This window comes from Mastigoproctus giganteus, chromosome 13 (genome assembly GCF_048544385.1).
Source record: "Mastigoproctus giganteus isolate SK-2022 chromosome 13, ASM4854438v1, whole genome shotgun sequence".
Classification (NCBI taxonomy): Eukaryota; Metazoa; Arthropoda; class Arachnida; order Uropygi; family Thelyphonidae; genus Mastigoproctus; species Mastigoproctus giganteus.
The window spans coordinates 133,941,606-133,955,207 of record NC_143587.1 but is presented as its reverse complement, the minus strand read 5'-3'; the positions used below and the strand labels follow the sequence as shown (position 1 = coordinate 133,955,207).

Genomic DNA, 13,602 nt, shown 5'->3' with positions numbered 1-13,602 from the left:
CTTTCTATTTTCTAGAATCTTGTTGGATGTAAAAATAATAATTTCAGAAAAACTTACATTTTCATATTATAAAACAAGCACTGGCACTTTGATACATGCTCCACAGCAATATAAGTCAACACAAGACTGTGTAACCTTCTGAAACACGAGTTTAAAACTCATGAAAACTGTAGTTAACTCTTACTAAGCAAATTTCAAAGTAGTTGTTAACACTGGCATATGATGTAAGAAAGCAAGCTTACACAGCTACAGTCAAAAAAAAAAAAAAAAAACATTTCATACATCCATTTGCTCTAAAAGTTTATCCAGTTCTTCCTTGAATTTATTTTATCTGTTAATTCCACAATGACAGATTGTAAGTTTGTTCCAGCAATGAACTACCAGCTGGCTAAAGGCAAATTTCCACACATCTATTCTACACCTGTCTTTCCTCAATTTGAATTTATGCCCCCTCAGGTTCGTCATTAGCATTAGTTGAGGCATACAATGCAAGAAAGCAAGCTTATTCAGCAGCAGCCAAAAAAAAAAAAAAAAAAATCCCATTTCACCCATCCACTCACTCAGCCTTAAATTTATTTAAGCTATCAACTTCCACAACAAGAGATGGTTGTTTGGTTTTTAGGAGCATTAGCAACTAAGGCCATATTGCTCCGGGATATGCGGTGATCATTCCCTGACCTTTCCGCATCCTCCGTATTTGGTGGTGACGGGCTCGAACCCCGGTCTAATCAAGAAGCGTGTGCTATGCACTGCTGCTCCTTCCCACCTGGCTACAGAGGCACTCAACAAGAGATGGAAGTCTGTTCCAGCAATCAACTACCCACTGGATAAAGGCAAATTTTCACACCACGTCTATTCTTCAACTGTCTTTCCTCAATTTGAAACTATGCCCCTCAGGTTTGTAATCCAGGCAAGAGGAAGAATCCCATCAGCATTGAGTTTGTTCAACCCATTCAAGGCCTTATACACCTCAATCAGATCACCTCACAGGTGATCCTGGAGACTAGGCACTGCAATTTGCAGAACTTAAGCCTTTCTTGGTAAGAGCACCCTTCTTTTTCCCCTCCTTTGTTCTAGTTTTTATTAGTGAATTTTGCTATTCACAATAATCCTAGGATGAACCCAAAATGTATTAGCTTACTAGCTACTGTATATATATAATATAAAGAAATCTTTATTTGTCCTACCAAATATAAAATATAGGTGTACATTGGTAAGTGACAAATTCCCTTCATGGCAGAAAATGCTAGGGATTACCATAAAATGAAAATAAAGAATATAATACTTTGCAATGCCAACTGTGCTAAATAAAAATTAAATTCTTACTGTAGCTAAATAAGTATAATTACCATACAAATATGTTGTAAGAAAGGGGTGGTGGTTCCCATTCAAGAAATGGAATTGCTGCAAGTCGAATGTAGATATTATAGAGACCCTAATCAGAAAGTAATACAACGAAAATAAAGCAATTATAAATATGATTAATGTTTAATAAATAAATGATTTTGAAATTTAAAAATACTGTAGATTGCAATAAGAGAGTACAGTAAACCCACGTTATTCGTGGGGGTTACATTCCTGAGAAATGCCGCGAATACCGAAAACACTAATACTGAGTTATGGCTCCCATAGTAATAAAGGGGTTCCGTTCCAAAGTATGAAATATATAAGAAAAACTAGTCTAAAATTTTGTCTATGTATGTATTATATGTACCGTCATAATATGTTGTTGTTATTTGGTTTTTAGGAGCATTAGCAACTAAGGCCATATTGCTCCGGGATATGCGGTGGTCATTCCCTGACCTTTCCGCATCCTCCGTATTTGGTGGTGACGGGCTCGAACCCCGGTCTAATCAAGAAGCGTGTGCTACGCACTGCTGCTCCTTCCCACCTGGCTACGGAGGCGCCTCGTCATAATATGACTATGTACATAGACAGTACATAGTGAAATGCAAGCATATGGCATCGAAATGAAAATAAGAAACAATTTAATATTAAATGTAATATTTATTAGAAATCTTTCAAACCAGCGCCTTTGCTAGCAAAAAAACTTATCCCGCCAGTGCTATCACCAGTTTCGCTAAAGTGTTGATAAAGGTTAACAGTAGCCACTGGCAGAGGTGAAAGAGATTCTTGCACTGCTTCTATTGGAATGAGCAGAAGCCTGAAAAACAAGATGCAGGAGATTTCAGAGACTGCTGGGAGTCATTGCAGTACAAGTAAACACATGGGTTGTGTTAGGGTAGCTAAGAATAGAAACAGGTGCATGTATACTTGCGTGTACACCAATGCTAGGAGTTTAGTAAATAAATTTGATGAATTTGAGGTATTGCTCAAAACATCAAAGGCAGATATTGTTGGGGTGTCAGAGACGTGGTGTCACACAGATATAAGGAATGCAAAACTGGAATTTGGGGAGTACAACATCTACAGAAAGGATAGACAGCATAGAAAGGGAGGAGGGGTTATGCTGTTAGTTAAGAAACACTTAAATTCAAGGAGGTGAAGCCAGTCGACATCGATGGACAGGGCAGTGTCGAGTCAGTTTGGTGTGACATAAGCATAGGTAAATCAAAATTGAGAGTAGGAGTGTGCTATAGGCCTAATGACTCTGATGAGTATAATAAGATACTGTACAGGGAAATAGAATGAGCCAGTAAATCAGAGAGTCTTATAATGGGGGATTTTAATTTCCCAGATATTGACTGGAATTTGTGGGTTGGTCACTCATACACTAGCAAGTTTGGGAGGCAACTAGAGGGAGTAATACTCTTGATCTGATTATCAGTAGTGATTCTTCATGCATTAAGAATCTGCAGATAAAGGAACCACTAGGTGGCAGTGATCACAGTGTGCTGAAGTGGGATTTACTCAAGGAGGTAACTACCATCAGAGGTAAAGGGAAGGGTTTTTGCTTTCATAAAGGCGACTATGATGGTCTGAGACAGTATTTAAATTCTATACAGTGGGACCAAATGATGATGTTACCAACAGCAAATTCAAAATGGGAAGCATTCAAGGAACTAATCTTGGAAGCTACCAGGCTTTACATACCAACCAAGAAATATTGTTCAATAGACTTCCATCACTTGTTGTTGAAGTTGATAGCCTAAATGGTTGTCAGATGAACTAATGAGACATATGGCAGAGAAGAAAAATGCATGGGATACATACAAATTAATGGGTGACATGGAAGCCTATAATAGATATAAGTTGGTCTGTAACCAAGTCACAAAGGAGATTAGGCAGGCAAAGGCAGATTATGAGAAATCCTTGGCAAAGGATGCAAAGAAAAACAGAAATGAGTTCTTTACCTATTTAAACTCAAGAAGGAAAGGGATGAATCAGATTGGTCTACTGGATGTTGATGGTTCAACAGTTGAGGATCCTGCTCAGGTGGCTAACAATCTAAACGAGTATTTTGTATCTACATTCACACATGAGGAGTTATTCAGGAAGGGGAATGTCGTAGGTGAAGTAAACATTGGCAGTGAGCTAGATGATTTTCTAATAACTGAAAGGAAAGTGGAGGAGAAATTGTTGAGGATAAACATAAAAAAGGCACCCGGGGTGGATGGGATCTATCCAGTTATATTAAAGGAGGCAGCAAAGGAAGTAAGCAAACCCCTAGCCATAATTATGAGAGCTTCTTTGGACTCAGGGGAGGTACCCATAGACTGGAGATGTGCAAATGTAACCCCAATTCACAAAGGAGGATAAGGCTGACACAAGTAATTATAGACCTGTTAGTTTAACTTCGGATCCAGGAAAGTTAAAGAAGCACTGCAGGATCATCTAGACAAGAATTCAGTTATAGCTCAGACACAGCATGGTTTTGTTAAGGGCAGGTCTTGTCTGACCAATTTGATTGGATACTATGATGTAGTCACAAAAGAACTGGATGCAGGGAATAACTTTGATATTATATATTTGGATCTTAGAAAGGCTTTTGATACTGCTGCACAAATTGGAGCAGTGTGGCATTGGAGGCAAATTGCTGCTATGGATAAAGGGATGGTTGAGTGGCAGAAGACAGAGAGTGGTAATCAATGGACACTGCTCAACGTGGACTAATGTTATTAGTGGAGTTCCTCAGGGTTCAGTGTTGGGTCCATTGTTGTTTTCTGTATTTATAAATGATACTGATAATGGTATATCAAGCTTAATGTCCAAGTTTGCAGATGATACAAAGGTTGGCAGGGTTGTTAAGGACACTACTGATGCTATGCTGCTGCAACAGGATCTGGAAAGGTTGAGCAGATGGGCTGAGAGGTGGCAAATGAAGTTTAACATTGACAAATGTAAAGTACTACATCTGGGGTTACAAATGTAAAGTACTACATATCCCATATGTAGTACTTTACATTTGTAACCCCAGATCAACGTATCAACTCTGTGGTACTACGCTGACAGTGGTAGAGAATGAAAAGGACCTGGGGGTAATTGTGCAGGCAGATATGAAGTTCTCTGAGCAGTGCAGACGAGCTGCAATAGTAGCTCATGGTGTCTTGTCAATGATATACAGGAATTTTTCTAGCAGGGATAGGGATGTGATTATTCCCTTGTATAAGGCATTGGTCAGGCCACACCTTGAGTACTGTATACAGGTCTGGAGGCCTCATTTCAAGAAGGATGTAGAGCTGCTGGAACGAGTACAGAGAAGGGCAACAAGATTAGTGAATGGAACAAAGGGTTGCTCTTACGAAGAAAGGCTTAAGTTTTGCAAATTACAGAGTCTGGAGACTAGGCATCGGCGAGGTGATCTGATAGAGGTGTATAAGGCTTTGAATGGCTTGAGCATGCTCAATGCCGATGGGATTCTTCCTCTTGCTCAGAATAATCACCTGAGAGGGCATAAATTCAAATTGAGGAAGGACGGATGTCGGATAGATGTACGGAAATTTGCCTTTAGCCAGCAGGCAGTTGGTTTGTGGAATAGACTTCCATCACTTGTTGTTGAAGTTGATAGCCTAAACAAATTTAAGGCTCAGCTGGACAGGTATTTCGAACGAACGGAGGGGTGAAATGGGAGTAGTGGTTGTGTTTTTTTTTTTTTTTTGGCTGATGCTGAATAAGCTTGCTTTCTTGCATCATATGCCTCTACTAATGCTAATGCTAAAGGAGTTTTGCCTTTTCACGAATGATGAGTGAACTTAACAGAATTTTATTTTGAGTTCGGTCTTCTATCCACAGATTTAAGGCTTTTTTCATTTTTTCTAATTAACATCACGAGTTACAGAGCAAATTTTTGAAGCAATTAGCGCGGACACTACGGCGGATTTTTTCTTCCGATTTCTAGATTTATCATACCGTTGACTCATTGATTTTATAATGTTTTGCCACTGAAGAGACACTTTCACCATTAGAAATTTTGTCTAATAACTCAATTTTATTCACTAATGTCATCACCTTCTTTGATATTTTCACGTTTCCCTTGTTATTTGTAGCCATATTTTTGTACGGGTAAAAAAGAACTTGTCCACAATAAAGTCACTTTCTTCCATTAACACACTCAAAAAAGTCTGTTTTACACTGCAAAACGGTAGATTTATCACTTTTGTAAGCATATCAATTTATAAATTGATAAATTTATTCAATTTATAAGCATATAAATTAAAAGCAAACGACCAAACCTTCCATGACAAGCGCATAACACATACTGAACAAGGATTAGCGAGAAACATCCACGCTTGCGATTTTTTCACCCTTCTCCCACCACCAACTGACAGCTGTTTTGACGGGAAAGATAATTTTAGCCACGCCCATGTTTTTTTATGGCGGAAAATATTCACGGCGCTTTAAAATTCACATTTTTTTTAGGTTTCATTTTATATTAAATCAGCGATCGCGAATAGCAGGGGTTTACTGTATTTAGAATACTCCACATTGGCCATTATATGTAGATATATACAACTACCATGTTGTTGGTTTAATTTAATAACACCGCTCATTTTCCATTGGGATATAGAGAGATATGTTTCACATGGGAAAAATATACCCTTAGGCATCATTTAAATTCTTCAATGGGATTGGTTTGGTTTTAATGGCGCATGGGCAACTAAGGCCATGATGTGCCAATCTTCAGTGGGAACAAGTGGTGAGTGTAACAAATACAAAAGTTAATGTTGACACATCAGGTGACTTGTATAAAAAAGTTTTGCACATTTTTTGTCGATTGAAGATTAATGGCCTTAATCTCTTATTCTTCATATTCCTAAATACAGACCCAGTTTTTGTAGTGATATTTTATGATTTTCACAGAGTAACTGCACAAAAGAACTAAATCCCTGTTTCAACTTACAGAACCTCAGAGGTGAAGCTTCCATTTGATGTGTCAAATGATTGCCATTCTAGTTCATCTGAAGTGGCATTATTAGTTTAGTTCGTTTCTTAGAAGTAACTCAAGATTAAGGGAAAAAAAGTAATGTCTGCTATTTCAGCTCAAAGATATGCATGTTCTCCAAAATGTTATTTTCTAAATAAAGCATGGTCTCAGCTTTGAGGAGAAATATTTTAGGACATTCCCAGAATAATTAGTTGAAAAGTGATTGGCAAAACATGTTAGAACTCGCAGTTCTAAATATTAAGTTCTCCAGTTTTTCAGGTTTTTTTTTTTTATATATATATAAAACTTACTGAATCTTTTTCTATGATAAGTTAGATTCTAACTTTTTTTTCTGCACTGGAAAATGAAAGTGACTATTAATTTCATGTTTTCACTTTCAGCAGAATTAATGTTTTTTTTTTTTTTAAATATTTAATTAAAAAAGTTAAAAACAATAAGTATGGAAATCTATTAGGAAAAGAAAACTTGGAATACTTCTGGTATTTCCATCTCAAAAAATGACCATGAGGTCATTTTTAGAGATAGGTTTAGAAATCTGAACAGGATCATTAATATCTGCAATAAGGCCTCGAAGGTTGGGATTATTCATACCACAAATTTAAACATATACACCAACCGTTTATAACTGATTTAATAATAAAATAAAATAAAGTGATACAAAAGACTGTAAAATAATATTTGCAAAAAATATGATTATTTACAAAAAACTAATTTACAACAAAAATAAAATAAGTAAAAAAGTTAAAATGCATTAAAATATAAATTTAAAATCGATAAAAACACTATTAAAGCTTTCGGAGGTGTCTACCTCCTTCCTCAGCAATAATGAATATTTAAGCGACACATCCTTAAGTACCAGGTTCACGGCACACGTGGATGACCAGGCACATACTCGGTAATCCTTTCACTTGTACCAGAACCGGATGTGGACTGGGGACGTGGAAAACTAAAACGTTTATCTCTGGCAAAAACCACCGCCTCAAAAAGGGGGTGAAGCCTAGCTCCCCTGTCTCTGTTCATGCTATTGTTGCCAGAAGATCCAATCCACAGACTTTCCAGCCACTTGCGGTCCCAGAATCTATGCGCCCGGGGGAGATCTGGTGTTGTTTTTCCCAATAGTGCTCGGCAATGGCGGATTTATTGAGCTCTGCGGTCCGTATCACTCTTGAATGTTCCCCCAGACGGTCCTTGAGACGCCGTCCTGTCTCTCCCACGTAACATTCCCCACAATCCGGGCATGTGATCTCATATACGACCCCACTACTAGAATCCCTAGTAATGGGGTCTTTGACCTGTGACACTACTGTGTGCAACCTCCGGTCCGGGAGCTGCACACAGCTTGTCTGAAAGTCGCGAAGCATCCTCGCAATGCGATCCGACAGGCCCGGATAGTAGGGAACATACACTGTGGTAAGCGGTACAGGCGGATCTACCCGATTGGGCTCTTCCTCTCTATTGTATTTATCAATGACCCTCTGGGGGTAACCGCACCTCATAAGATCCGTCATTATTTGCCTAATTTCCTTCTCCCCCTCCTCAGAGGTGCTGCAATGTGTCCTCACCCTACCCAAAAGTGCTCTGGCCACACTGTTTTTATGTTGGGCAGTCTGTGCCATCCTATAATGTGTGTACTGGCCCCTACACATTGGTTTCCTATAAACCTTAGTTCTAAGTCTGGGGCCTTCCCTATATACCATAATGTGCAGAAATGGGAGGGTGCCATCTATTTCTACCTCCGAGGTGAATTTTATAAAGGGGGAAAAACCATTGAGAAACGAGACCACATCTTCCTCTCTCCCCCTCTTTACAATAGTAAACGTGTCATCAACATATTGTTTCCAGTTACGCATAGGGAACTCCAATCTCGCAAAAACCCTATTCTCTAGTTCCTCCATAGCCAGATTTGCAACAATGGCACTGATTGGAGAACCCATGGCACAGCCATGGGTTCTCCAATGTTATAAACGGTTGGTGTATATGTTTAAATTTGTGGTATGAATAATCCCAACCTTAGAGGCCTTATTGCAGATATAGTTAATGTTTATGGCCATACAGTTCTGCGGCACATCCGAAGGTTCCAAAGATACAGCATATGTGAGTCCAAACAGCAACAGCATTTAAGGTTTGCCTACCGTTGCAGGGATCATAATCTTATTCCCCATGGATTTAGGATCCAGGCACCATTCAAAGATGCCCGTTTGTCCAGGATTATCACGTGGTACCAAAAGAAGGTTTTGAATACATGGATCCAGAAACTTCATGATGACTTGAGACATAGTAGGAGATTGATTAATGTAGTATTAGGTGATATTATTAGTAGATTGTCCCCTCTACACCTGATGAGTGTGAAGAGGTTAGTTTTGGAGAGGACGAATAGGATTACCTATTCATATAAACAGAGACATATTAGGAAGTTTAACACATTATTAGAGGAGCAGTCCACTGTATTTAGGGGTAGTAACCATGCTAACTTTATTCAAAACTTAAGTGGCAAGCCTTTAACCCAAGAACAAGAGAGACTATTGGCTCTTGGACCTAAGTTTGCATTGCTGCCCCCCAAACCTCCAATCACCGAAACATCTATGGGCATTGAGAGGGCAATTAGCAAATTACCTGAACACATTGCCAATCAAATTCGTGTTAAAGCTGTTGCCATTCTGGGCCAGGCAAAAATGGTTGCTCCAAATCTTACCCCGAAACAGAAGAAAGCACTAGAAGAACTTAAACGGGACGAAGATATTATAATCCTACCAGCAGACAAAGGCAGATCAACGGTGGTATTAAGCATGGAAGATTATCACAAGAAAGTGTTAGACTTATTAGGTGATAGTGGTACTTATAAGATTATCCATAGAAACCCTTTGGCTAGCTTAGAACAGCGTGTAAATAAGATGCTACTTTCCTGGATAAAAATGGAAAAGATTCCAAAGGACAAGTATTGGTCCATGCATGCAACAGGGTGTTGGCTGCCCAGATTTTATGGGTTACCTAAGACGAACAAGGAGAATGTTCCATTACGGCCCATAGTTTCCTTCATTGGTAGCCCTACGTATGCTCTATCTAAATATCTGGCGCAGCTGATTTCTCCGGTTGTGGGTCAGTCCGCGTTGGTTATTGGAGATAGTGTGGAATTTGTGAACTTTGTAAGGAGTCAAGATATTGGAGAGGACGAGATGATAATGTCATATCATTATTCACGTGTATCCCCATAGCACATGGGGTAGAATGTGTGAAGTTGGCTTTACAGAAGGATAATACCTTAAGTGCTAGATCCCACCTAAACATAGAAAATATATGTTGTGCTGTTGAATTATGTCTTTCCAGTACAACCTTGATTTTCCAAGGAGTGATGTATAAACAGGTTCACGGCACAGCCATGGGTTCTCCAATCAGCGACATTGTTGCAAATCTGGCTATGAAGGAACTAGAGAATAGGGTTTTTGCGAGATTGGAGTTCCCTATGCGTAACTGGAAACGATATGTTGATGACACGTTTACTATTGTAAAGAGGGGGAGAGAGGAAGATGTGGTCTCGTTTCTCAATGGTTTTCCCCCCTTTATAAAATTCACCTCGGAGGTAGAAATAGATGGCACCCTCCCATTTCTGCACATTATGGTATATAGGGAAGGCCCCAGACTTAGAACTAAGGTTTATAGGAAACCAATGTGTAGGGGGCCAGTACACACATTATAGGATGGCACAGACTGCCCAACATAAAAACAGTGTGGCCAGAGCACTTTTGGGTAGGGTGAGGACACATTGCAGCACCTCTGAGGAGGGGGAGAAGGAAATTAGGCAAATAATGACGGATCTTATGAGGTGCGGTTACCCCCAGAGGGTCATTGATAAATACAATAGAGAGGAAGAGCCCAATCGGGTAGATCCGCCTGTACCGCTTACCACAGTGTATGTTCCCTACTATCCGGGCCTGTCGGATCGCATTGCGAGGATGCTTCGCGACTTTCAGACAAGCTGTGTGCAGCTCCCGGACCGGAGGTTGCACACAGTAGTGTCACAGGTCAAAGACCCCATTACTAGGGATTCTAGTAGTGGGGTCGTATATGAGATCACATGCCCGGATTGTGGGGAATGTTACGTGGGGGAGACAGGACGGCGTCTCAAGGACCGTCTGGGGGAACATTCAAGAGCGATACGGACCGCAGAGCTCAATAAATCCGCCACTGCCGAGCACTATTGGGAAAAACAACACCAGATCTCCCCCGGGCGCATAGATTCTGGGACCGCAAGTGGCTGGAAAGTCTGTGGATTGGATCTTCTGGCAACAATAGCATGAACAGAGACAGGGGAGCTAGGCTTCACCCCTTTTTGAGGCGGTGGTTTTTGCCAGAGATAAACGTTTTAGTTTTCCACATCCGGTTCTGGTACAAGTGAAAGGATTACCGAGTATGTGCCTGGTCATCCACGTGTGCCGTGAACCTGGTACTTAAGGATGTGTCGCTTAAATATTCATTATTGCTGAGGTAGACACCTCCGAAAGCTTTAATAGTGTTTTTATCGATTTTAAATTTATATTTTAATGCATTTTAACTTTTTTACTTATTTTATTTTAGTTGTAAATTAGTTTTTTGTAAATAATCATATTTTTTGCAAATATTATTTTACAGTCTTTTGTATCATTTTATTTTATTTTATTATTAAATCAGTTATAAACGGTTGGTGTATATGTTTAAATTTGTGGTAGGATCATTAATAGTTATATTACTCATATCAGCCAATATGAGTATGTAATATAAACTTCTGGGACAAAGAAGTAGGTCAGAACTATAGAAGAAGAGTTCTACACAGCAACAATTCCCAATGCACTGGTCCCACAGGAGGTAGTTATGTAATGATCTGCAAGAACTGAGTTGCAGCCTGATGCATACAATGTATTAAAAAATCCCTTGGTTCCAAGGAATATAATCTTGCTTGCACCATTCAATATCAACCTGGAACTGGTCAAACAATTTGTTAAAGCATTGGATCTTCAAAGTGACACTTCCAACTGCAAACTTATGTGCCATAATAGCACACAAGTTAAACAGGTGTTGGCATCACAGAAAATGGAAGGCAAAATGCATGGCAGTTTTTGTATTGTGGTGAATGAATCTCTTGGTAACATTATGAGTGAATATTATAAAGAACTAGTTGTCAAGTTCGTTGAAAATAACAGCAAAATGGGAAGCAGAATGTCAAACTCCCACCTGGATTTTTTTTCAGACTAAATCTGGGTAATGTTAGCAAACAGCATTGGGAGAAATTCAAATGTCAATGAAGCTTGGTTTGGGATAATCACACTGACCAAAACGGACAATATTTGAATGTACATTTTTAAGGAATTTTTTTTTTTTTAGCTTGTTCTTTACTTGTAGCAAAGATTAATACTCTATTCTGTAGAGAAATTAATAAATCTTAAAAATTTTGAGTCCTTAGAAATGGATAGATTTTTTTTTGGCCTTAACATATTAAATTATGTTCAAAAATAGTTTAATAGTTCTAGTCAGTTCACTAGTTTTTTTTGTAAATTATGACAATATCTGTAGAGTGTTTGTATTGGCAATTTAGCAGAAATATCATATCAGTAGTATAGCGCATAGTAGTGGAATTATATGGTTTTAATTGTGATAAATAGGTTGACACATATTTCTTTGTTTTTAGCTAAGAAATTTTATTTATAGTAAGGCAATAATAACACTAGCCAATGAAAATATGTGATTCTGGAGGAAATAAATGCTCTGATTCCAAAAATCACCATAAAACATCTCTATCATGGCTACATCAAAAGATGTACCGACATTTAATGTTAAAATAAAGGGATATATATATGCGTAATACAAGTGTAAAAAAATATTACATGTTGTCTATAACTCATTTAACTTTGGCTGGTTGTTGTTGGATTTTTTTTTTGGCACAAAAGCAACTTTGGCCATATTGCACCTATCTATTAGTATTATGTGACATTGCTGTTTCTTAATTATGGTTTATATCTGACTAAAATATCCTATTAGTTTTAAAGGAGTAAATATATTTTCAATGTTGGAGTTATTGCCCAGGATTTGTGATAATGTCAGGGAATCCTGAATAACCCCAGGGGCTCACATCTGGTGAGTATGGGCTTGCGCACCCAGGGTCCTGAGCTGGATATCATCATTCTTGTCTTTCTTGGTGATTCCCTTCTACTTCTGACTCTTGTTCTCTCTCTCTCAGGGTAATTCAGAAATTTTTTTTCAGGTGGTGTAGCATAAGAATCAGGCTTCCTTGCACCATATGGCTAATAATAATAATATATGGGTAAATGGAAGGCTGATTATCACGCCATGTGGTATTGTGGACATTTTATAAGGAAATGTTTCACAGTGAAGATATTCTGGAGGATTTGCTTTTGTGAGTAAGTATAAGTGTGCGAGATGTGTATGTCCAATGCGCAAGTCTGGTTAAAATGACTTCTTCGTGCTGATTCTTACAGAGACTAATTCCGTGGCTGAAGTTCGTGTTTTATTTGAAACAGTTTATCGTTTGGTTCATTTTGCCAAATTTGTGACCAGTGTTGAGAATCTGTTTTACGATAAGTCTGTAATCAGAATGTGGAACTTTGTAAAGCCTTAGGTTTGTATTTGTAGGATTCTTTGCTGCTCGATCAGCACTTTCATGACCATCAATGCCTGCATGTTCTGGGATCAAACAGAAATTTACTTGCCTTCTTTTGAGCTTCACAAGATGAGCTTGTATCTGGTGAAGGATGGGATGTGATGGAGTCTGCTTTCGTTGTGTACGTTGTTGCACTTAATGAATCAGTGTACATGAGATTTTTCAGAAGAGGAGAGGATGCAATGTATTTTAAGGCTATTAGTAGGGTAAATAGTTAATGTGTTGTTTTGGGAGTTGCTGTGAGATGACAATGTGTGGAAAGACCACTGCAGCAACCACTTTGGTATCTGTTTTAGAGCCGTCTGAAGATATTCAGAGAACTGATGAGTGGGCTACATGCATCTGTTTTATGTTGACATTTACAAGAATGCTTTTTCCCCACTGTTGAAAATAAGTGTCACAGTTAAGAATGAAAGTGTGCCATGGTGGAATAGTTATGCTATTGTCCTCATATACATTGTCAAAGCTTAGGCGTCATATTCTAGCTGGCTTATTGATGTAGAGGTTCTCCCACTGTGGATTGAAGAGATGATGATGAGGAAGACTTCGGATTTTAATAGCATTTACCTCCGGAGATATAGTGAATGCTTATGGGCCTCTGCATATA

At 38.7% G+C, this 13,602-nt stretch overlaps 1 protein-coding gene across 1 annotated transcript in view; it reads right to left on the bottom strand.

Moving 5' to 3' along the window:
- LOC150076454 (H(+)/Cl(-) exchange transporter 7-like) overlaps positions 1–13,602 on the bottom strand; it is a 474,124-nt gene that overhangs the window by 103,352 nt on the left and 357,170 nt on the right. Inside the window, exon 17 of the mRNA XM_090387363.1 lies at positions 1,350–1,435. Coding sequence (XP_090243489.1) covers positions 1,350–1,435 — 86 coding nt within the window. The remainder of the gene's footprint in view (positions 1–1,349; positions 1,436–13,602) is intronic.